Below are 25,564 nucleotides of genomic sequence, written 5' to 3' on the forward strand. Positions count from 1 at the left end.
TCTTGTTTATCACATCACCTAGAATGGTGTAATGCCTATAGTGAAGAATCAATAAGATGTAACAAATTATAAGGATATATTTATATAGTAACACTGTTTTTTAACCAATTTATGCATTTTATATTTTACTTATTTTCAGAGGGTGTATTATTTTTGTTATTCTTACCAGTGAAGTTATTCTTTTTATTATGCTATATAAAATATTTAATGGTATATAAGGCTTTCTTTATAAATTTTAGTTGCATAATATACACAATTTTAATATAATGCTAATTTTTAAAGAAAAATTGAAATGCAATAGATAATACTAAATAGTAAAGACGAAAGCCATTCAAAATGGGATAAAGTTTAGAATAAATTTCCTATTTGTCTCAGCATATTTTCCATTCCACTTCTCCAGAGGGAGTCGCTTAATCTGTTTCTTAAGATCCATGATATAATAATCTGTGTGAATGTAATTGTGTTTAAATATATGTATTTTATTCTGTAAAAAAAAAATTAAATTAAAAAAAAGAAAACAAAAGGCAAAAAGACCAAAAAAAAATTATATTCAACTCCTGTTGTAGACCCACATGACATAATCACACTCCAGGCTGCTTTTCCTGCTGAATACAGCTAAGATTCCAGATAAAATTACAAAAGGCAATTACATGAGAAATCCAAGAAGTTAAATTATAGCAGGTGGTATACACATAGGCAGCTTTGGTTTTCTTTACTTTTCTGTACCTCTGCCACTGACTCAAAGATGGGTTGCATGAGAACTGCACAGTAGACCCAGGCAGCAAAAGAGAAAAGGAAACTCAATTTTCTGGTAAAAAGAGCCCTGTGAGCTAGCTAGAGACTTGGGGGGAGGGGGGCACTGCATTTTTTTTTTTTTCCCCTCCACCAGCCTTCCCCAGGGATGACTCCAGTCACGGAATGGCATGGCCCTAGTGCTGATATTGTGGGAATTGAAACCCACCTCTTCGCACAGAAGAACTAGGAAAAAGAGATCTGGTTTATAGAAGAGTACGGAGTAATCTGTTTTTGTTTTTCTTTACTTTTCTCGCAGCACTGCACCCTAAGGCAGCCCCAATTCTACAGAACTGGGCAGCAACACAGAAGGTTAACCTCATCCTTCTGGCCAGAGTAACTATGAGAAGTGGCCACTGGGAACCAGACAGGGTAGAGAAAAACCTGCAAAGTATAGGAGAATATAAATCAACACAAGTCCTGGGCTCATGCCAAAAACTGTACACATACAGAATATACCCAAAGAAACACAGTGAGCACTGAGGACTGGGCTACAGGGTAAGCTTCAAACTACCCCCTGAATGCTGCTGACAAAGATCAGACCCAAACAGAATAATAAAGGCTTTGAAAATTTAATTGATATTGGAACCTCTGCCCAGAAAAATATGAGACAGAATTTGAGAACCAGGTTAATCTCCTGCCAAAACAACAATAACAACAACAAAATAAACATTATATAATGGATTTTAACAAGGTACAGAATCTGATAACATAATATTCCAAAATATCCAAAGTACAATAAAAATTACTTGATACATTAAGAACAAGGAATATCTGAACTATTAGTCAACTGATGATATGATTCAGATGTTGGAATTATCAAAGCCTTTAACATAGGTTCTATAACCATCCTCCATAAGTAAGGAAGGTGAGCACTCTTAAAATGAAGAATATGTAAAAATTTTCAGCAAAAATATATATAAACTATTAAAAAAAGAATAAAATGGAAATTTTAGAACTGAAAAAAATACAGTATCCAAAATTAAAAACTCACTAAATGGGCTACATAGCAGAATGAAGATAACTGGTGAATCAGTCAATTTGAAAGTAAATGAACACATTATCCAACCTGGGAGTACCCAACTGTGGTGCAATAGGATCAGGGACATCTGTCCAGCATTAGGACACAGGCTCGATCCCTAGCACAGTGGGTTAAAGCATCTAGTATTGCTGCAACTGCAGCATAGGTCACAATTGCAGCTCAGGTCTGATCCCTGTCCTGTGAACTCCATATGCTGTGGGGCAGCCAAAAATGAAAAAAGAAAAAAAAAGAAAGAAAGAAAAGAAAAAAATCTAACATGAAATAGAGTTTATAAAAGTTGAACAGAGACTCAGGACCTATAGGATAAAATTAAAACTCACATTTTTGGAGTTCCTAAGGGAAACTGACATATAAAAAATATTTTAAAAGATAATGGCAGGAGTTCCCATCATGGCGCAGTGGTTAACAAATCCAACTAGGAACCATGAGGTTGCAGGTTCCATCCTTGGCCTCGCTCAGTGGGTTAAGGATCCAGCATTGCTGTGAGCTGTGGTATAGGTCACAGACATGGCTCAGATCCCACATTGCTGTGGCTGTGGCATAGGCCAGTGGCTACAGCTCTGATTAGACCCCTAGCCTGGGAACCTCCATGTGCCATGGGAAGTGGCCCTAGAAAAAGAAAAAAGACAAAATAAATAAATAAATAAGATAATGGCAGAAGAGTATTCAAATTTGGTGAAAGAAATAGACTTAAAGATTCAAAAAAGATTCAATTAGGAGTTCCTATTGTGGAGCAGCGGAAACAAATCCAACTAGTACCCATGAGGATGTGGGTTTGAACCCTGGACTCACTCAGTGGGTTGGGGATCCAGTGTTGCCAGGAACTGTGGTTCACAGACAAGGCTTGGATCCTGCGTTGTTGTGGCTGTGGCTGTGGCTGTGGCTGTGGCCGGCAGCTGCAGCTCTGATTCAACCCCTAGCCTGGGAACTTCCATATGCCATAGGTGTAGTCCTTAAAAGCAAAACAAAACAAAACAAAAAACCCAAAAACAAAAAACAAAAATTCACTTAAATAAAACTATGCCCAGACCCATCAAAGTCAAGCTGCCAAAAACCCAAAACAAAATTTTAAAAACCTTAAAGGAGACCAGAAAAAAGCAACACATTTCACATAGAGAAACATTCTTTGAATGAATACAGAGTTCCAATCAGAAACTATGGAAGGCACAAAATAGCTGAACTATATATATTTAAAGTGCTGGGGAAAAAAAAGCTATCAACCCAGAATTCCATAACCGCTGAAAATACCTTTCAGGTATGAAAGCAGGCAACTCAAAACATTCTCACATGAAGGTAGATTAAGCAAATTTATTACTAGAAAAGTTGCTCTAAAAGAAATGCTAAGGAAGTTCTTTACTGAAAAGAAAGAATGCCAGAAGATTAATCTAGAACTCCAAGCAAAATGAATGGTAAATACCTCGAAAAATATAATAAACTATTTTCTCCTGCTAAGTTATTTAAAATATGCATTGCCGTTGAAAGAAAGACTTATGTCTATAGAGTTTCATTCTATGTAATTTTTTTTTTTGTGGTCTTTTTAGGGCCTCATTGAGGCACATGGAAGTCCCCAGGCTAGGTGTCGAATCACAGCTACAGCTGCCAGCCTACACCACAGCCACAGCAACACCAGATCCTTAACCCACTGAGCAACGCCAGGGATCAAACCCTCGTCCTCATGGATACTAGTCAGGTTCGTTACCAACTGAGCCACAATAGGAACTCTGGTCATTCTATGCAAAATTAATACATACAATAACCACAATGAACAAGGGAGGAGAAAAGAGGGAACTGCATGAATAAACGTCCAGGTTTATCTGAAGTAGTAAAAGATGAACTCTAAGTAGACTGTAAAAAATAGGTATATATATATTATAATCCCTAGAGTAATCTTGAGAAAGCAACAAACAAAAGAAGCCAAGGGATGTATTAAAATTGAATACTAAAAATATTCAAATAGGTAGTTCTCCTGTGACTTAGCAGGTTAAGGATCTGGCATCGTCACTGCAGTGGCTCAGGTCACCATTGTGGCACAAGTTCAATCTGTGGCACAGAAACTTCCACATGCCATAAGTGTGGCCAAAAAAATTTTTTTAACAAATAAAAATATTCACATAATCCAATGAAAGCAGAAAGAAGGGGAAAAAATGAACAAAAACACAGAAGGGACAGACAAAAGTTTAAAAATGGAAAGACTGGGAGTTTCAGTCATGGTGCAGCAGAAATGAATTCGACTAGGAACCATGAGGTTGAGGGTTCGATCCCTGGCCTTACTCAGTGGGTTAAGGATCCGGCATTGCTATGCACTGTGGTGTAGGTCACAGACACAGCTCGGATCTGGTGTTGCCGTGGCTGTGGTGCAGGCCAGTGGCTACAGCTCCGATTTGACCCCTAGCCTGGGAACCTCCATATGCCGCAGGAACGGCCCAAGAACATGGCAAAAAGACAAAAACGAAAACAAAAACAAAAAACAAAACAAGAAAAATTTCAAATCAATAATGTATATTTTTACTTTGAAAAATTAATGAGTAAATTAAACCAAAGCAAAAGAAGGAAGAATGGGGGGGAAAAATCAATAAAATTGAAAAGGGGTAAAGAAGTGACAAAATCCAATAAAACCAAGAGCTAGTTTTTTAAAAAGATTAATAAAATTGATAAAGCCAGAGTAAAAAATTACCAAATACCCAATTTCAGAAAAGAAAGAACAGGCATCAGCACAGACCCTATAGATGATAAATGAACACTGCAAACAACTTTATGCTCATGAAGTTTACAACTGAGAAGAAATGAACCAATTTCTTAAAAGACAGAAACTGAAGGAGATTTTCTAACTTTGTTAGCTGGAGGACTGATGATACCCAACTTCAAGATAAAAGCTATGGAAATCAAGACAGTGTGGTACTGGTGAAAGAATACATAAATAGATCAATGGAAAGAGTACCATAAAAATACAGCCAACTCATCTTTAATCAAGAAGCAAAGGAAAACAATGGAGCAGTCTTTTCAACAAATGGAACATCCACATGTAAATATAATGAATCTACACACATCTTACACCTTTCATAAAAATTAACCCCAAATCGATCAGAGACCTAAATGTAGAAGGTAAAACAATAAACCTCCTAGAGGACATCATAGGAGAAAACCCAAATGACCTGGATATGATAATGATTTTTTTAAATAAACATCAAAGGCATGGTCTACAAGAGAAATAATTGATAAGCTACACTTAATTAAAATTAAAAAAAAATTTCCATTCAGCATAAGACAATGTCAAGAGAATGAGAAGTCAAGTCAGACTGGGCAAAACAATTACAGAGACACATCTGATGAAGGGCTGTTATCCAAAATATACAAAAATCTTTTAAAGTTCAACAATAGGGGAAAAAAACATTTAGGCTTCTTTTACTAGAAATCAAATGTAATTCTGATAGATTTAACTAAAATTTATTTATTTATTTATTTATTGTCTTTTTTTGTCTTTTGTTGTTGTTGTTGTTGCTATTTCTTGGGCCGCTCCCGCGGCATATGGAGGTTCCCATGCTAGGGGTTGAATCGGAGCTGTAGCCACCGGCCTACGCCAGAGCCACAGCAACTCGGGATCCGAGCCGCGTCTGCAACCTACACCACAGCTCACGGCAACGCCGGATCGTTAACCCACTGAGCAAGGGCAGGGACCGAACCCGCAACCTCATGGTTCCTAGTCAGATTCGTTAACCACTGCACCACGATGGGAACTCAGATTTAACTAAAATTTATAACGTAAGAATTGTATGAGGGAGTGAGGGTATAAAATGGACTAAGAATATTAAATTCTCAACCTTGATAATAGGAAGTCAGTAAATAATAATATAAACCAGCATAGATAAATGGGAGTAAATGCCTAAAGGACAGCTCCAAATCTATTTTGAAACTTGTATTAAAAGAAAAGAGTAGGAGTTCCCAGGTGGCCTAGCAGGTTAAGGATCTGGCAGTGTCATTGCTGGGGCTGAGGTTAGATCCCTGGCCTGGGAATTTCCACATGCATGCTGTGGGCATGGCCAAAAAAAAGGAAGAGTGGGAACATTTTATTAAGCTCTTGATGTAAGATTTGTCCTGCTTGGCTCCCCCCCACCCCTGCCCCCGCCCCTTGTTTAATATTTATTGCAGAGTATTACTTAGATTAAAAATTAACCACCAAAATATCAAGTAGTGAACAATTTTATTAGCCACTACAAAAATACTATTGTAGAGTGAAGAAATAACCTTTTCCAAAGAGAGGTCTGGCCTCTGCCCTAAGCTACTGGGAGGTGATCTCTAAGCCCCTGGAATGCCCTACCTGATGGAAGTGTCTCCTTTCGCCTGGGGGCTTTGGTCACTGGACAGTTTAACAATGCGATTTATGATGGGGGCTTTGAGCAACATCACATCAGATCTGACTTCAGAGTAACGGGAGACTAAGGGTATTACCCTAACTGCTGGGAAAGGCTATTGATTAGGTAAGTCATGCAGAAAGAATGTGACCGAGTCCCAGTAAAAAGTCTGGATACTAGAGGCTCACGGGAATTGCCACACACACAGTGCCCAGGAGGAGGTAACGTCATCCACAACTCCACAGGGAGAAGGGGACTAGAAGCTCTCCATTCAGACTCCTCTTGGACTCTGCCCCATTCAGTGCTTCTCCCGGATTACTTTAATCTGTAACATATGAGTATTACAGTTTTCAATGAATTCTGTTGAGTCCTTCTAACAAATTACTGACACTCAGGATTTTAAGAATCTCTCCAAGCTTGCAACTGCTGTCAAAAGTGAGGGCAGTCTGGAGTTCCTGTTGTGGCTCAGGTTATGAATTTAACTAGTATCCATGAGGATAGTGGTTCAATCCCTGGCCTCGCTCAGTAGGTTAAGGATCTGGCATTGGCATGAGCTGTGGAATAAGTCCCAGATGCAGCTCGGATCTGGCATTGCTGTGGTGTGGTATAGGCCAGCAGCTGCAGCTCTGATTCAACCCCTAGCCTGGGAACTTCTATATGCTGCAGGTGCAGCCACAAAAAGCAAAAAAAAAAAAAAAAAAAAGAAGTGAGGACAGTTTGGTGGACAGCTGCCCTCTAAACTGCTTTGGCTAACTCTGGGTAACTAAAGAAAAAGGAGAGGAGTTCTCTGGTGGCCCAGGGAGGAGCCAGTGTTGTTATTGCTGTGTGACTTGGGTCATTGTTATGGCCTAAATTTAATCCCTGGCCTGGGAATTTCTGTATGCCACAGGCACAGCATTAAAAAAAAAACAAACAAAAAAAAACACAAAAAAAAGGATGATGAGGGATATTTACACTTCTAGAGGACCTACTACAACCCTTATTGGATGTTCTATAAACATTCATTTAATCCGGATAACTCTAATATAATAGGTATTATTTCTACGTTATAAAGGAAATTATACATAAAGGTCGAATAAGTGGAACAGTGCCACAGAGCAAGTATTTAATATGTCCAGGATATAAATCTAGTCTTTTGAATTGCAAGGCCCATGAACCTTTCCTATTTTATACCACAATGCTTTCTGTAACAATTCAGAGTGCTCAGGGTCTTGATTTTGACATTACTATATGCTTCAATGATCTGTCTGTGATAGTCTAATAACTAGAATCCAGTCAGGTAGTTCTTTATAGAAACTATACCATTCCCACCTCAATTATTCTTGATGAAGGAAAATCAAAGTCATCTCAAAGTAATTCAAAGTTAAGTAACGTCAAACAAATATACCGTAAGAGTTTCTGCTGTGACACAGCGGGTTAAGAACCCAGCTACAGTGGCTCAGGTTTCTGAGAAGGTGCGGGTTCAAACCCCAACCAGTGCAGTGGATTAAAGGATCCAGCATCCGAGTTCCCGTCGTGGCGCAGTGGTTAACGAATCCGACTAGGAACCATGAGGTTGCAGGTTCGGTCCCTGCCCTCGCTCAGTGGGTTAAGGATCTGGTGTTGCCGTGAGCTGTGGTGTAGGTCGCAGATGTGGCTCGGATCTGGTGTTGCTATGGCTGTGGTGTAGGCTGGCAACTACAGTTCTGATTAGACCCCTAGCCTAGGAACCTCCATATGCCGCAGGTGTGGCCTTAGGAAAAAAAAAAAAAAGAAGGATCCACCATTGCTGCAACTGTGTGTGTGTGTGTGTGTGTGCGTGTGTGTGATCCAAAGTTGTAAATTAACCCGTACTAAACTTAAGGACCTAGTCAATGTAATTAAGGACCTATCTCCTCCAGATTTCTTTAATGTGGGAGAATAGTTAAATAAATATAAAAGAAACATTAAAAACTATAAACTCTTAAGTTTAATATAAACAAATCAAAGGAAACATATTCCCACAGCACTGTGCTCAGCAGAACCCAACCACAAACACCAACATCAATCAGCCTCTGGGCAGAAGGTCACACTAGACACCAGGGCTTCCTCTGGGGGATTATTGGATCCATAGAGAACTATCCAGGGGAGGAGCTATCACAGGTAAGATGGGCAGTGGGCATCAGAGAGGGAGTCATGTAGCTAACTAACATGACAAAAATTCTATGGTCACCCACACCATTTGAATGAATGCTGAAAGCTTGTTAGCAAGTTCTGGTAGGGAAACAGAGCTATGTCATATATCCTTTTCCAAAGAAGAGGTCACATCTATCTGAGAAGGGCATGCTGCTCAAGTTCAAAAGAGGCATACATAGAACAAGAGAGAGAAAGCTGATTCCAAGTTATCCACTCGTTTCATCAAATTAATCTTGGCAGCCAGTGGCATAGACAGCCAGCCCATGTATTCAGTATAATACAAAAAACCCACATGATGGCAAAAATAGTTAAATGATTATTTCCTTAAAGAATATGAAATAAGCCATATGTAGTGCATACCAGCCCTGTATGCCATGAAAACTGTGAGTATAGCAGTTAAGAGATAAACTGTGGATTAAAGTACTTATGAACTGTTTTTAAGATGCTAAATATGTAAAACAAATACAAAACTGTTGAGAAATTATTAAGAATTGATCAGCCAGGAGTTCCTGTCATGGCTCAGTGGAAACAAATCTAACATCCATGAGGATATAGGTTCAATCCCTGGAACTGCTCACTGGATAAAGTATCTTGCACTGCTATGAGCCATAGTGTAGGTCGCAGACGTTGACACAGATCCTGCACTGCTGTGGCTGTGGCGTAGGCCGGCAGCTATAGCTTTGATTTAACCCCTAGCCTAGGAACTTCCATATGCCATGGTGCAGACCTAAAGAGACAAAAAATATTAAATAAATAAGAGAACAAGCCGCTAGCCCAGCTGTTTAGGGCCTCATTCCTTGGAAAGCAGGTGCCATTTTATTCCCTTCAACAAATCAACATATCTTACACTAATTTGATTTTATAAGATGCCTATATTTACCATTATTCATTGGAATTCTAGACCTTTTATTTGGATCAAATGAACAATGGATCAAGGAACAGAGCAAACAATATGTTAAATGTTATGAATTAAAATTCACTATTATGTACTGAGATATATGCTCACTCTTTTTTTTTTTTTTGGTCTTTTTGCCATTTTCTTGGGCCACTCCCATAGCACATGGCGGTTCCCAGGCTAGGGGTGTAATCGGAGCTGTAGCTGCCGGCATACGTCAGAGCCACAGCAACACGGGATCCAAGCTGCATCTGCAACCTACACCACAGCTCGTGGCAATGCCAGATCCTTAACCCTATGAGCAAGGTCAGGGATCAAACCCACATCCTTATGGATATTAGTCAGGTTCATTTCTACTGAGCCACAATGAGAACTCCTAATGTTCACATTTTAAAACAACCAGAATTTTTGGTCTTGTCATGAATGGAGTAGCTAATGTTAGAATACCTTCTTATTATTACATCTATAAAAGCTAGACCAAATACAGAAAGAGCGAGAGTGTGAGAGAGTGTGAATTATTCGCAGGCATTAGACAATAACCAGCACAGAACTATAATCCTCATTAGATGAGAACCAGATTAATCAAACCCCACACTGATACTAGCTTCCTCTTTAAGGGTAAGGAAATAGAGCCCAAGCAAAGTGGCTGTCTTGCTAGAGTGAGAAAACTAAAATTACTGTTTGGAGCTGCTAAGGTGGCTGGGTTTGGGGGGACAGGTTATCAGACGGGAAAGAATCAGAGAGAAAAAGCTACAAAAATCCACATAAAAACTGATTCCAGTCCTCATCTGCCTCCTAGGCTGCCCATGCACAGGTTGAAACTCCTAGAGGCCCAGGAGAGAACAAAAAAGGAGTTGGGAGGCTGTTAGCTAAACAAAGGTTTCAGAGGTTGCCCAGTTCTGAAGAAATGGAATTCAGGCTCAGTCAGAGGAGAGAATTTGAAGAATAACCCAGGAATTTAGCTGGGACCCTAGATAACCCAAGAACAAGGAATGAGAACAAAGTTAAAACAGGCCTATCTTGACAACAGCTAAAACTAAGATTCCACAGGATCAAAGGGATCTACTAGCAATTTAACTGCATGTTAGAATAAAATTCAATACTATTTAGAGGAAGGTAACAATCTGGAGATTCTACAAAATAGGGATTGAGTAGGGGTTAGCAAATCTTTCCCATAAAGGACCAGAAGGTAAATATTTTTAGGTTCTGAGGGCCATAAATAGTCTGTTGTACATTCTCTTAAACAACAAAACCAAAAACCTTTGAAAATGTAAAATCCATTCTTAGCTCCAAGGGCCACACTATAACAGCCACCAGGATGGATTTAGCCCATGGACTACAGTTTGCTACCTTCTACTCTACATTACACTCACAATTTCAATCATATAAACAGTAAATACGTGAAGCAGGGAAAGTGAATGATAATCAAGAGACAAAACAGTCAACAAAAATACACAGACTTATGAGTGATCTAAATACTGGTCTTGATATGTGAGGGTTTCAAAATAATTATGATTAATATACTAAAGAGAAGCAGAACACAGAAAATGGATGAAAATATGAAATATTTCAAGAGAATTAGAATCTACAAAACTGATCACATAGATATTCTAGAACTGCAAAATATAATGAGTGAAACACAAGAATTTCCTGGATGGTTTTAACAGAAGAAAAAGCACTGTAAAAACAGAATTAGCACATTTAAGCACAGGTTAATAGCTTTCCAAAACACAGAAAGAAATTATAAACAACAGAAGAGAACATATGTTAGATGTGAGATGCAGTCAGTCTATTATATGTAACCGGAGCCCATAAGAAGAGAAGAAAACCTGGGTCAAAAGCAATACTTAAATCTGCAAAAGACAAGAAGTTTACAAAGTTTATAAGATATCAACCTACAGATTCAAGAAGCTCAGTGAATACCAAGCAAGATAAATGCAAACACAAAACCATATCTAGGCATATGATAGACAAGAAACTAAAAATAAAAAAATAAAGAGGAAAAAAACCTTAAAAACAGAGAAAGAAAGGACACATCTCGTGTCCTGCTCAAGAACAACAATAAGAATAAAAGGTGACTTCTCAAGAGAAGCTATGAAAGCCAATGAAATGACATCTTTAAACTACAAAGAAAAAAAAAACTACCAACATAGAATTCTATACCCAGCAAAAATATCCTCCAAAACAAGAAGTAACTAAATGCATTTCCAAACAAACAAAACGTTGAAAGACTCTGTCATAACAGACCCTATTTTAAAAAATAATAAAAGGAGTTCTTTAGGATGAAAGGAAATGATTCTAGATGGAAGCATGGATACATAAGAAATGAATAGCTGCAAAAAGTATAAATATAATGGGAAATATAATAGACTACTGACTGTTTAAAGCAATAATTACAAAGTCTTACAAAGTTTACAACATAGGAGGATGGTAAAAATACACAACAATAGCAAAAAAACAGAGGGAAAGTAAATGAATTTAAATTGCTTTAAGGTTTTTGCATTCAGGGGGAACAGTGTAGAAGTAATCCTTGAACGACTTGGGGCTTAGAGGCACTGACCACCCACACAGTTGAAAAGTTGTAGTCAGTTCTCCACATCCACGGTTCTATATCCACAGTTTCAAGCAAATGTGGTTCATGTAGTACTGTAGTATGTATTTACAGAAAAATATTCATGTATTAGTGGAACTATGCATTTCAAACCTGTGATATTCAAGAGTCAACTGTACTAAATAAAAGTAGAGTTCTCTGAAATGAGATCATGCTGTATAGCACACTTATGATGGAACATGATGGAGGATAATGTGATAAAAAGAATGTGTGTATATATATATATATTTTGTGCTTATATATATATAAGACTGGGTCACTTTGCTGTACAGCAGAAATTGATAGAACATTATAAATCAACTATAACAAAAAACAGGAAAAATCCTAAATAAATAAATAAATAAAAGTAGAGTTCTCTAAGTCACGACACATTTTGAATTCCTGAGGTAATCACTAATATAGTATGACACCAAAAAAAAAAAAGTTAAAAAAGGAGTTAAAATGGAGTAAGAAATACCTAGAGGGACACAATGGAATCTTACTTGGTGAAGGAAGTATTCAATGCTTTAATCTGTTGGTAGTTCCACAGATAAATACATATATAAACATTCATTGAGTTGTATACTGAAGACTTGTGCAATGCATTGTATAACATGTATTATATATATTATAATAAACAAAAAACTATACATAATTTCTAGGGTAGGGACAGTAAGTTGCAGAATCTTTCTAAATAGAATACTTATCAAATACTTATCAAAATTTTAATGCCCTACAGCTATTTTCTAAATTTTTTCCCATAATATATATAGTAGATACTAAATAACTGACATTAAAGTATATGAACAATGACAATTTAATTTACTGTACCAGTACTAAGATAAAAAATTAATTCTCAAAAATGTGATATTTGACAACTATTTTCTCTTTACTTTTTTAAGAATAAATTTGTATTTTTAAAATTGCCATGTGCATATATTTTTAGTCAATATTCCAGAAACAAACTGGGTTTTGGGAACAGTACATGTGCAACAGTACAAACATGAAAAATATCATATATACGTATAAAGCAATGAGCAGACTGCCTTTTTATGAAATTTTAATAATAGTATTCTTCTAAGAAAACATTTCTGGAACTAGAGAATAGGTTGACTAGATCCCAAGCAATAAAAGAAAGAAGAATCAACCTTTCTAAATGTGTAATATGAATCAGACATGTAAACAACACTTCACAAATATTCTCATTTAATCCAAATATCCCATGCAAGGCAGACAGTCTTTTGCAACAAATGAAGAGTCTGCAGCACAGAAAGGTAGAGCAACTTGTGAATAATCACAGAACTAGTAAATCTTCAAAATAAAAACTTATCAATGCATCACTGGATAACTGCCTAGGAAATCTTTCAATAGAAGTAAATGCCTTTTTCAGCAAAGACTTATGTATGACCTAAGAACTATACAAGCCTGATAAAAACAACACAATCAAAAAAATAAACCAAGAAATATTGTAAGACTGTGCACAACTATAAATCTAATTGATAAAGACTTTTCTAGTGCTTAATATGATACAGTTTGGGGAAAAAAAGCAAAACAAAAAAGATTTAATGAACTATCACATTCACATTCTACAGTGTTTGAATTTTCAAACACTATGTCAATTCACAAATTATTACACTTTTTTGTGCTAAATATGACCGCTTCCCTTTTAACATCTGATTTTACTCAAAAAATCTTGGTAAATAGTAAATTTACCTTCAGAGTAGACGTTGTTGAAAATCAATCTGAAAGATGTCAAAGGTTAAGCGAGGCAGACGACACAAATGTTTACATAAGACATACGACAATGACAGTGAAGGCAGCAATCAGAGCAAGTCTTTGTTAGAAGCACCAGTCTCCATGACCATCTCTCACTGGTCCCTTGCTACTGCCAGTCAACTGCAAGAACTAGAGATTTACTCTCTGAAGAAAATGACCCAGTAATAATCTGGATGCAGGGACATCAAGTACAAATTGCTTAAATTAAACTTTACAGGAAAAATCTACGTAAGTGGAAGTTTACCTACTGAAAAGCTGAGACCTCTCAGTCCCCTTCTCTCACTCAGCTCTAAGACCTAGTCAGGGCTCTACAAACTCCAGATGGATGAGTGAAGGTTTTCTCTCTAGGGAGGAGAAATTCTGAACTGAGCAAATATTATCATACAACCACTTTGTTTACTCAGAGGATGACAGAGAGGAAGTATGTGCATATGGAGGGGGTTGGAGAGGTATAAGACATCTAAAGTCTCATCCTCCAAAGCCTTTTTTTTTTTTTTTGTCTTTTTAGGGCCATTCTTCGGGCACATGGAAGTTCCCTGGCTAGGGGTTGAATCAGAACAGCAGCTGCCAGTCTACACCATAGCCACAGCAACACCAGACCCAACCTGCATATGCAACCTGTACCAGAACTCATGGCAACGCCAGATCCTTAATCCACTGAGCAAGGTCAGGGATCAAACCTGTGTACTCATGGATACTAATCAGGTTCATTACCACTGAGCCATGATGGGAACTCCCAAAGTCAATATATATTATAAATAACAAAAACCAAAGCAGGCAAAACCAGAAACAACATAAGTGTGTTCCTTAGAACCATGGTAACAAACATGAGAGAAAAACTAAATGTGCCAAATGTGGTTATCTATAAGGAGCAACAGAAAAGTTGTTAGTTTTTGTTATAACACTTAATAGAATAATTATTTTAAATTGTGTACATAAATAAACCAATAAATGTGAAAACAAAAAATTTCTCAGGGAATCTGAGTGATGTGTAAATGATAGTAAGTAGTGCAAGAAATAATATAAATAAACAATAGTAAAATAATAAAGTATTGAAAATAAGAGGTCCAAACAGACCTCACATACACATACATATACATATTACTGGCTCTGCCACTGACCTGCCAAGTAACCTAATGACCCTAAACTTTCTCATACGAAAAATAAAGTTAATGGAAAAATAACTGGGGAAAAAAAAATTCCCAATTCTATTCTTCTTTACAAATATGATTGTAAAATGATTCCAAGTAAATAAGTTCCATATGCCCTGAGTGTAGTCCTAAAAAGACAGCCCCCGCCCCATCCCCACCACCAAAAAAGAAAGTCTACAAATAAGAAGTTCCCTTGTGGTTTAGTGGTTAGCATTCAGTACTTTCACCACTGTGGCCTGGGTTCAATCCCTGGTCTGGGAACTGAGATCCCACATCAAGCTGCTGCACACCATGGCAACAACATTTTTTATTTGTAGCCTTTTTGGTGGGCCAGAGTGTGCAGCAGCTTGATGTGAGATCTCAGCTACTATGGATAAACAGTATGGAGGTTCCCTAAAAAACTTAAACTAGAACTATCATATAATCCAAAATTCCACTCCTCGATAGATATCTGAGAAAAAAGAAAACACTTATTTGAAAATATACATGCACCCCAATGTTCATAGTAGAATTATTTACAATAGCAAAGATATGAAGACAACCCAAGTACCCATCAACAGATGACTGGATTAAGATGTGGTATGTACTCATAATGGAATACTACTCAGCCATAAAAAAGAATAAAATATTGCCATTTTCAGCAACATGATGGACGTAAAGAATATTATACTTAGTGAAATAAGTCAGACAAAGACAATTGCTATATGATATCACTCATGTAATCTAAAAAATAATACAAATGAATGTATATGCAAAACAGAAAGAGACTCACAGGCAAATGTATGGTTACCAAAGGGAAAGAACAAATTAGGGGTATGGGATTAAGAGATACAAACTACTATACATAGAACAGACAAATGACAAGGATTTACTGTATAGCCCTGGCAATTATACCCAAAACCTCATAATAACCTATAATGGAATATAATCTACAAAAGAAACTGAATCACTATGCGGTACACCTGAAATTAACACAATAAGTCAACTGTACTTCAATAAAAATATTATCAGTTATGTTTTATTGACTACGTAAGAGACATATACGAAAGAGAACAAAAAGAAATAGGAAAAATACAATGTGAACAAAAATGAAAACAAAAATCCTGAATGCATAAGTTTTCTTTTGTCCTACCTACGAAGTGCCTTGGAATTGTTCATCGAATCATGTGTACTAAATAAATTATCATACATTTTGAATATTATTTGTTTTTCTAAATATTAACTCTATATACATCAACTTTATACATATACACCCACATATAAATATGTAAAACCCAGAAGCCCAGAAAAACAATTTAAATGATACAAAAGGTAGACAGTAAAAATTAAACCTTCTTCTAATGTCTGACCTCTAAGATGTCAGCCATCCTTCAAATATCAAGGGAGACAGTTCTGGGAGAACATTCTTAAGTATGTATGCAGGCAGAAAGCAGGAAGAGTTACGTTAAGAGGTTGTGGTAAGATGGAAGCCTCCACAGGGAGACATACTGGCAGACTACCTTCCCCAAAAAGTCCACAGCAATATTTCAGAACCCACATCATCCTTTGGGGCATTGCCAATTTTCATTAAGAGACAATCTATTTCCATTTACCTGACTGTAAGTGTGACTTTGTGATAGCCCTAACAAATGGAATATCGTGGAAGTGACAGTATGCGACTTCCAAGGCCACATCAGAAAAGGTAATACAGCCGCAGCCTGGTGCTCTCTGAGTATGCTTACTTTTAGGAGGCAGCCACTGCGCTGTGAAGTAGCCAGGGAAATTGGAGGAGAGATAAACAGGAGCTTTCGTTCCAACTAAGGTCTCAGGTAAGTCATAGGAGTGAGTAAGCCTTCAAATGACTTTATCCTCTAGCCTTTGAATCTTCCAGCTGAGAGCAAGCAGCATGGAGCAGGTATAAGTCATCCCTCTTGGATCCCTGACTCACAGAATCCCTGAGGATAGTAAACATGCCACTAGGTTTGGGGGTAATTTCTTGCACAGTCCTGTTAACTGCCAACAGGATGGTTCTAAATAGCTGTACTAAAAGTACAAACAAAAATTAGGGGAGAAAATCCTCATAGGTTGGTGAAATCAATCCATGTAGTATGGATACTGTACATTTTAAAGTATTTAATGGAAATATGTTTTTGGTGAATTGATGATGAATTTAGGGCATGAAGGAGACAACTCTAGAGGCTGGCTACAGCAAACTAAATGGCTGTGAAAAGAGAACCTGAAACTGAAGCAACACTAATGGGTTTATCTCATGCCTATATCCACAACAGAGAAAGAGAAAGTTGTATCAGCTCTTTTAGTACATCAATTTCTCTCAGGAAAATATAAAGGAAAAGCTCTGATGAGACAAATGGCACTGGTGAGCCTAGCAGCTAACCAAAAGGGGGATTTCTGATACTTAAAAGTACTTGATGGACACAAGAGAATAAATATCACAGGTTCAAACTCCCCTACCAATTGCAGGCTATCATAAACTGCTGCACAGGCTGTACTCTGCATAACTAGGGAACCATTCACATAGATTAAAATACGCAGGATCTACAACAAAAGTGCAACCAACTCAGACACTCTGAATGATTCCAGTCCCAACACCCAGAAGAATACTACATATGCAATCATCAATTTCTTATACTGTTCCTCTGAAGGCTTTTGATGACCTGAAGTAATGGTATAGAAATTTCTAGTAATATACTCAAGTCTATAGAATTCCTGTTTTAAACATAGAACATGTATTTAAAAGATCTAAATGTAAACACACGAAATAAATATACTAAGTATGTATCTTCCTAAAAGTAATTAGATAGCACATTGATTACTACACTGAAAAATACAATACTATTATCAACTAAAATGCCCAACAGGAAAATTATGCTAGGACTGACCGTTGTGGCTCAGTGGTTAATGAACCCAACTAGTACCCATGAGGATGCGGGTTTGATCCCTGGCCTCTCTCAGTGGGTTAAGGATCCAGTGTTGCCATGAGCTGTGGTGTAAGTCACAGATGTGGCTCAGATCCCACGTTGCTGTGGCTGTGATGTAGGTCAGCGGCTACAGCGCTGATCTGACCCCTAGCCTACGAACAGCCGCAGGTGCAGCCCTAAAAAGACAAAAAAAGACAAAAAAAAGGAAAAGAAAATTATGCTAGATGGGAAACACAGCAAATCTTTCTAAAAACTTTTGAAACAAATTCAGAACTATAAGTTAACATGAAAACTAATATTAACTAGTTAAGTATTAACTAATATCTAATGAGTCAATAACAGGAAAAAGTGGCTTATTTGCTTACATCAATTTTCTAATACATGGGTGTTTCCATTAATCAGAAATTTTTATGAAGCAGAATTCTCTTCAATGAATATTATTTCTGCTTGGCAACCAATACTCCAACTATCTATTAACAGATGTCAGAATACAATAAAAATTAAATATGTAACTTATGGGAAAACTGGGTATGTTAGATAATATCTTTAAAGCTGTTACTCTATGGCCTCTTTTCCAATGATGAATGGCTTGGAATTTTGGACAATGAAGATCAATTAGTAATCCTGTTCAGTAATATATACAGAAAATCTTTAAGACATGGGTAAAGATTAAAACTTTAATTTTTTAATTAAAAATTGACAGCTAACATGGTTTAAGTTTAAGGTGTGATGAGATGACTTCATATAATTACCACATTAAAGTTAGTATATCCACATCACATTACTACCTTTTGGGTGTGTGTGTGTGTGTGTGTGTGTGTGTGTGTGTGGTGAGAACATTTAAGATTTATTCTCTTGGCACCTTTCAAGTATGTAATACAGTATTATTGCCATTAGTCACCATGCCATACATTAGATCAATCCCCAGAACTTGTCTTAAAACTGGAAGTCTGAACATCTCCCCATTTCCTCCTTCCTTTGACCCCTACCAACCACCATTCTACTCTTTGTGAGTCTATGAATTCATGTTTTTTAGATTTCACAAATGACTAAAATCACATGGTATTTGCCTTCCTCTGTGTGACTTATTTCACTCATCATGATGCCAAGGTCCATTCATGCTGTCATGTTTAGCAGGATTTCATAAAGTTAATATTTTATATTACCTAAAGATTTCAAAGTCTTTTACCTGGGTAACAGAGCAGGAAACAATGAAGATGTTTCTCTAATGGAAATGAGGAATGCGGAATTCCAGTTCCAATATGGACTATATTTTAGATACTATTATTTTCATTGTGTGACGTTTTGGGGTGTGATAATGGCAGAGTGGTATGAGATGTTTAGGCTGCTAAAACACAAGTGTACCACCTACTTTCAGAAGGTTCTGAAAACACACAGAGAAAACGAAAGAGGAAATGAGTAAAATGTTAACAGGTAAATCTAGGAAAAGGATAGATGGGTATTCATTACACTATTTTTTCATTTTTTGGTAGGTTTGAAATTTTTTAAATAAAAAAGAGGAATGCCCTTCTATATACCAAGGCATATATAACAATGTTCACAGCAACATTACTGATAAGAGCCTAAAGTGTAAAAAACCCAAATATACACAAACAATAAACTAGACAAATAAATGGTGATAAATAAATGGATAATTAAGCTGTAGTATATATAGTCACACAGGAGAGTACTATACAGCAACAAAAATGAACCAACTATTGTTAACATACCACATGGTGAAAGTCAAAAAAAAAAAAATGTTGAACAAATGAAGCTAGACACAAATAGAATGAATAAATATTTGTTGAATAATATTTCAGATAAAATTCAGGTAAGATCAGGGCTACTTTGTTTAGCAAAACTCTTCTTCATAGACAGTACAATAAGATCACAATGAAGTGTACAAATTATTTATGAGAAAAACTCCTTTGAAGCACCCTCAAGTACATTTCTAAAAACTGCCCACATACTATTGATCTGCTCTATTAAAATTGAACTGCTGGATTGGGAACCTCTTAAAAAGACCCAGTTTGAATTGGAACATGTATTTGGCAGTTACAAACCCAAACTAATAAGACTTTCTTCATTGAATAAGGCTTTTCAAATTGTTCTGCAATTAAACAATTTCAGTTTTAAAATTTAATCTAATTTCAGACTTATAACCAGACAATTAAAATTTAAAAACACATAAAATACTTACATTAACTTTGAAAGCTTGTACAGTATTATCCAGAAGAAGGATTTTGCAAACCACCTCTGTATGCTGTCTGTCTCGGGCCAACTCTGATGCTCGTACATTGTAGGTTCTGCCAGCAGGCAATCGGAAACGTGAGGTCATTACTGTCCACACAAGGTCTGAGTTGAAAAAATAAAAAATAACTGTTTTATTAATAAAATAAAAGGACAGTTGAAGATACAATGTATTACATTAAGAGATAGAAAACTATTACATATTTTTCAACTAATACTTAGGTGAAAAGCAATTACAAATTTTGAAACACCTGGATAAGAATTAAAGGTATAAAAGAAAATACCACATAGAGTTCATCATTTAAACTAAAATTACAGTTTTTTTACAATTAAAAAAAATTTTAAATCTCTAAAAATTTTACTATCTTTTTTACAATTACAGTTATTTTGAACTATACACAAGTTGCTGAGGAAGTCATAGTTCCCATCATGGCTCAGCAGAAACGAATCTGACTTGCATCCACGAGGATGCAGGTTCAATCCCTGGCCTTGCTGAGTGGGTTAAGGATCTGGTGTTGTTGTGAGCTGTGGTGTAGGCTGCAGATGCAGCTCAGATCCCACATGGCTATGGCTGTGGCCAGTGGCTACAGCTCTGATTCAGCTCCTAGCCTGGGAACTTCCATATGCTGTGGCTGAAGCTCTAAAACAAACAAACAAACAAAAGGCAAAACAAACAAACCAACCCATATATACAATTTAGGAGTAGCCAAAAAGGAGGAAGAAGAATACATGATCTCAGAAGCCGGGCATTACTTCAAGGTGCATGCATTAAAAACACTGCAGAATGGCAAGGAGTGAAGGTTATTCAACTTTGAAGAGCCTTTCCTTTTATTTAAGCTTAAGATTTGATGGAAACACAACAGTTTATTAGTTCTTGTTTTTTTAATTTTAACTAACCTCAAATTCAAGCTAAGTCTAATAGAACTATTCTTATTACTCTTAAGGAAAACAAAAATAATACAAAACTTAAAGTTATGGATCTTTGCTTCTCAATTTTTTAACCTAAGAGAGGAAAAAGGCTGCCTATAGAAAAACAGATATCTCATCATTATCAGTAACATTTGATGTTAAGACAATGAAGATGTAGCTTCAAAGTTCTAAAAGAAAATAAACTGAAATGCAGAATTACAGTCCCCCAAAATTATCATTCACGTGAAACTAAGGACATTATCAGACATTCATAAAATAAAATAAAATATTTTAAAACCCAATCAAAAAATGAGAGGATCTAAATAGATATTTCTCCAAAGAAGACATACAGATAGCCAAAAGCAGAGGCAAAGATGCTGAACATCACTAATTATTAGAGAAATGCAAATCAAAACTATAATGAGGTATCACCTCACAGCATTCAGAATGGCCACGATCAAAAAGTCTACAAACAATAATGGAGAAGGTACAGAGAAAAGGGAAACCTTCTTACACTGTGGAAATGTAAGGTGGTGCAGCCACTGTAGAGAAGAGTATAAGGATTCCTTAAAAAAAGAGCTACCATAAGATCCAGCAATCCCATTCCTGGGCACATGTATGAAGAAAACCGTAATTCTAAAAGATAACACACACACATCCTAATGTTCACTGCAGCACTATTTACAACAGCCAAGACATGGAAGCAACCTACACATCCACTGACAGAGGAAAGGATAAAGAAGATGTGGTATATATACATATACATACATAGACACATACACATACATACACACAAACACTGAGCCATAAGAAAAGAATGAAATAATGCCATTTGCAGCAACCAGGACAGATCTAGAGATTATCATACAAGTGAAGTAAGTCAGATAGGGAAAGACAAATACCATATGAAATCACCTATATGTGGATCTTAAAAAAAATAAAAAATACAAAACCTTATTTACAAAACAGAAACGATCCACAGACTTCAAAAACAAACTTATGGCTACCCAATGGGAAACATGGCAGGGGGAATAAATTAGGTGTTTGGGATTAATATATACATGCTACTATATATAAAATAGCACAGGGAACCCTATTAAATATTCTGTGATAACCTATATGGGAAAACAATCTGAAAAAGAATGGATATGTGTACATGTACAACAGAATTACTCTGTTGTGTTGTACAGCAGAAATTAACATAACACTGTAAATCAACTCTAATTCAATAAAGCTTTAAAACTTTAAAAAAATGGTTAAAAAATAAAGTATTAAATATGATAAATAAAATAAACCACAACTACAGAACTAAAAGAAACCATGAGAACAATATCATGCCAATTATAAAATATAAGTAAAAACACAGAAGTTACTTTAAGGTATTGAGATATATATTTCATTTTTTTAAAAAATGTAATTATAGTTGATTTACAATGTTCTGTCAATTTCTGCTGTACAGCAATGTGACCCAGTCATAAATATATGTACACTTTTTCTCATATTATTTTCTATCATGTTCTATTACAAGTGATTAGAACTTACTTTTTAAATAAACAATTTAAAATTCTGTAGTTAAAACAATTGAAACTGAAAAATTAAATAGAAGAATTTAAAAACAGATTTGAGCCAATATAACAGCAAACTTGAAGGTAGCAGTTTGAGAAACAGAAAGAATAAAGAATGAGGAAATATGAACAAACTGTTAGAAACCAAAGAAAAAGAAAATCTTGACAGCGGCAAGGGAGGTACGACTCATCACGTACAACTGAACCTCAATTACATCAATTACATTAATTAGGAAACATGAAGGTCAGGAAGCAGAGGATGACACATTCAAATTACTAACAGAAAATGACAATCAACAAGAACTGAATATCCAACAAGCTAACAGTTAAAGGAGAATTTAAGATATTCTCAAATATACAAAAATAATTTGTTAGTAGATCTGTTCTAGAAAAAAATATTAAGATGAAATGAAACTATGTTAGATCATAACTAATATCCACAAGAATAAATAAAGACTACCATTAAGGGTAACTACATGGCTAAATATAAACAACAGTATAAATTTATTTTGCATTTGTACATCTTTTTTATCTATCTGTTTTAAAAGATAACTGCATAAAGCAATATTTATAGCATTGTGTTTGCAGGCTTATATTGTATAAAATATGTAATCCGTATGACAATGCTACAAAGGAAGAGAAGGGAAAGTAAGCTAAATGAGTAATTTTAAGTACTACTGAAATTAAGCTTCTATTTATCCTCAACTAAATGGTTATATGTAAACTTCCAGGGAAATGACAGTTGACCCTCTAACAACATGGTTCTGAATTATGCAGGTCCACTTACATGCACAAATTTTTCAATAAATATACAGTTGCCTCTGTATCTTCAGATGTGGAACCCCAGGTATAAAGGATTTGAATATCTGTGGATTTCAGTATCTGCAGGTGGTCCTGGAACAAATCCCTTGCAGATATTGAGGGACAACTGTTCCAACAAATAAACTCAAAATGATATAGTAAAATAAACAACAGAATTAAAATGACAGGCTAGGAGTTTTCATTGTTGCACATTGAGATTGGCGGCATCTCTGCAGCACCAGAACAAAGGTTCACTCCCCATCTGGCACAATGGATTATAGGATCCAGCACTGCAGCAGTTGTGGTGTAGGTCACAACTGCAACTTGGATCTGATCCCTGTCCTGGGAACTCAGTATGCTACAGTGTGGCCAAAAACGAAGGAAAAAAAATGGCAAGCTTTAATATATCTACTTAAAACAAAAAAAGCCTATGATGGAGGAATCTAGAAAAAAAGGGGACAAAAGACATAAGCAAACTAGCAAGATGGCATTACCTTACCAATAACAACATAAATGTAAATGGGATAAAAATTCAAAATGCAAACTTGGCAGGATAGATCCTTTTTTAAATTCTGCTCTACTTATATGCTTTCTACAAAAGACACATTTCAGACTCCAAAACAAAAAGAAACTGAAAACATAAAAGAATGTAAAAAGATTAAATTACGGAAACTGTAAATATAAGGAGCTAGAACAACTGTACTAAAACTGGTCTGGTTGGAACTAATTAACAAATTCAGTTAAGTTTCCCTCCATGAACACATCAAAAACACACCTACATGTGGATCAATCCTCAGGAAAAGCAAACAAGACTGGCAAAAAGACTCTTCTACCATGGCAGCTGTAAAGAAAGATCCACATGGAGTTGTGTAGGAAAGGAAGAGAAGCAATCAGGTCAGGACCCACAACCCTAGGAAGAGACACAGAAGAGGAGAGGGACATGATGAACTCAGAGATCCTTCCCGAGAAGTGAGTGGTTTGGACCACATATTGGACACCACAACCCTAGGGTTCAATATCACAAAGGCAAATTGCCTAAGCTAGTGTGAAAACCAATGGGACTTACAGGAGGGCTGTAAGAAACCAAACCTATAGGGTTGTTTTTAAAGAGCACGTGCACGCGCGCGCGCGCACACACACACACACACACACACACACAGGCTTGCTCACTCCCAGGAACAAGGCAGAGGAAGCCGACTGAAACTGCCCAGGGCTCTGGTTGGTTTCCCCTGACCACTCCAGGACATGCCCCAACCCGCAAAAAGCACCTGCTCTGGCTCATTTAGCTACAGCACTAGGGAAAAGGCTGCCATTGCCAAGAATAGCATACACTTAGGAGGGATAGAGCTGGCCAGGAGGAGACACTGCATCTGACTAGGGAGAGGGCAGCCATTGCTGATGCTAATGTAGATGGTGAATGGGGAGCTGTCTTGAGCTCTGACTGGCATGCAGGGACCATCCTAGCACATGCCCTGGCCTTCAGTGGTCCCTTCTGCTCCAGTGTTGCTCCTCTATGGGACAAAAGTGCCATTGGTGAGAAGGCGATGAGTGCACTCTTAAAGGGAATGGAACCACCTTGGACCCAAATCTTAGGGCTTCTGCTCCAGCACCTTGGGACCCGACCCCATGCCAAAGAGGGCAGTGACAACCATTGAACACAGAAGGTCTGGCTCAAAGCTAGCTCTAGCTCTAGCACCTCCATCCGCAGCCCCATCTCCTACCAAGGTGATAGCTGTGAATCTACCCTGAGGGAAGATATGACCTGTGTTTACTTCAGATCCAGCTCTCCCACCAAAGCCATGGCATATATCCAGACTGCACAGGGATGCTCTCACACATGTACCTCCCTTTAAGACTAGGATATATAATATGTTTTACCAGATTTCATAGACACAGAGGAAGTTAACCAAAAGGAGAAGACAGAGAAATTTGTTTAAAATTAAGGAACAAGGAAATAACCCTGAAAAAAATCAACTAATGATAGAGGAATAAATAATTTACCAGAGAAAGAGTTCAAAGCATTAGTAGTATGGATGCTGCCTGAAATTGGGGAGAGAATAGATTAACACAGTGAGAGTCTTTATAAGGAATTAGAAAATACAAAGAAGAATCAGTCAGAGCTAAAGAATACAATAACTGAAATGAAAAGCACACTAGAAGAATTAACAACAGACCTGGTGATACAGAAGAACGCATAAGCATTATGAAGACAGAATAATGGAAATCACTCCATCGGAACAGTAAAAACAAAAGCAATTTTTAAAAATATGGGGACAGTTTAAGGACCTCTGAAACAACATCAAGCATATAATATTCACATTATAGGGGTCATGAAGGAAAAAACAAAGAGAGAAAGAGTCAAAAACGTATTT

The 25,564-nt window shown here is 36.7% G+C and overlaps 1 protein-coding gene across 1 annotated transcript in view; it reads right to left on the bottom strand.

Moving 5' to 3' along the window:
- Positions 1 to 25,564, bottom strand: part of PTPN4 (protein tyrosine phosphatase non-receptor type 4) — a 223,898-nt gene that overhangs the window by 174,927 nt on the left and 23,407 nt on the right. Inside the window, exon 2 of the mRNA XM_047772185.1 lies at positions 19,868 to 20,022. Coding sequence (XP_047628141.1) covers positions 19,868 to 20,005 — 138 coding nt within the window. The 5' untranslated portion in view covers positions 20,006 to 20,022. The remainder of the gene's footprint in view (positions 1 to 19,867; positions 20,023 to 25,564) is intronic.

This window comes from Phacochoerus africanus, chromosome 3, assembly GCF_016906955.1.
Source record: "Phacochoerus africanus isolate WHEZ1 chromosome 3, ROS_Pafr_v1, whole genome shotgun sequence".
NCBI lineage: Eukaryota > Metazoa > Chordata > Mammalia > Artiodactyla > Suidae > Phacochoerus > Phacochoerus africanus.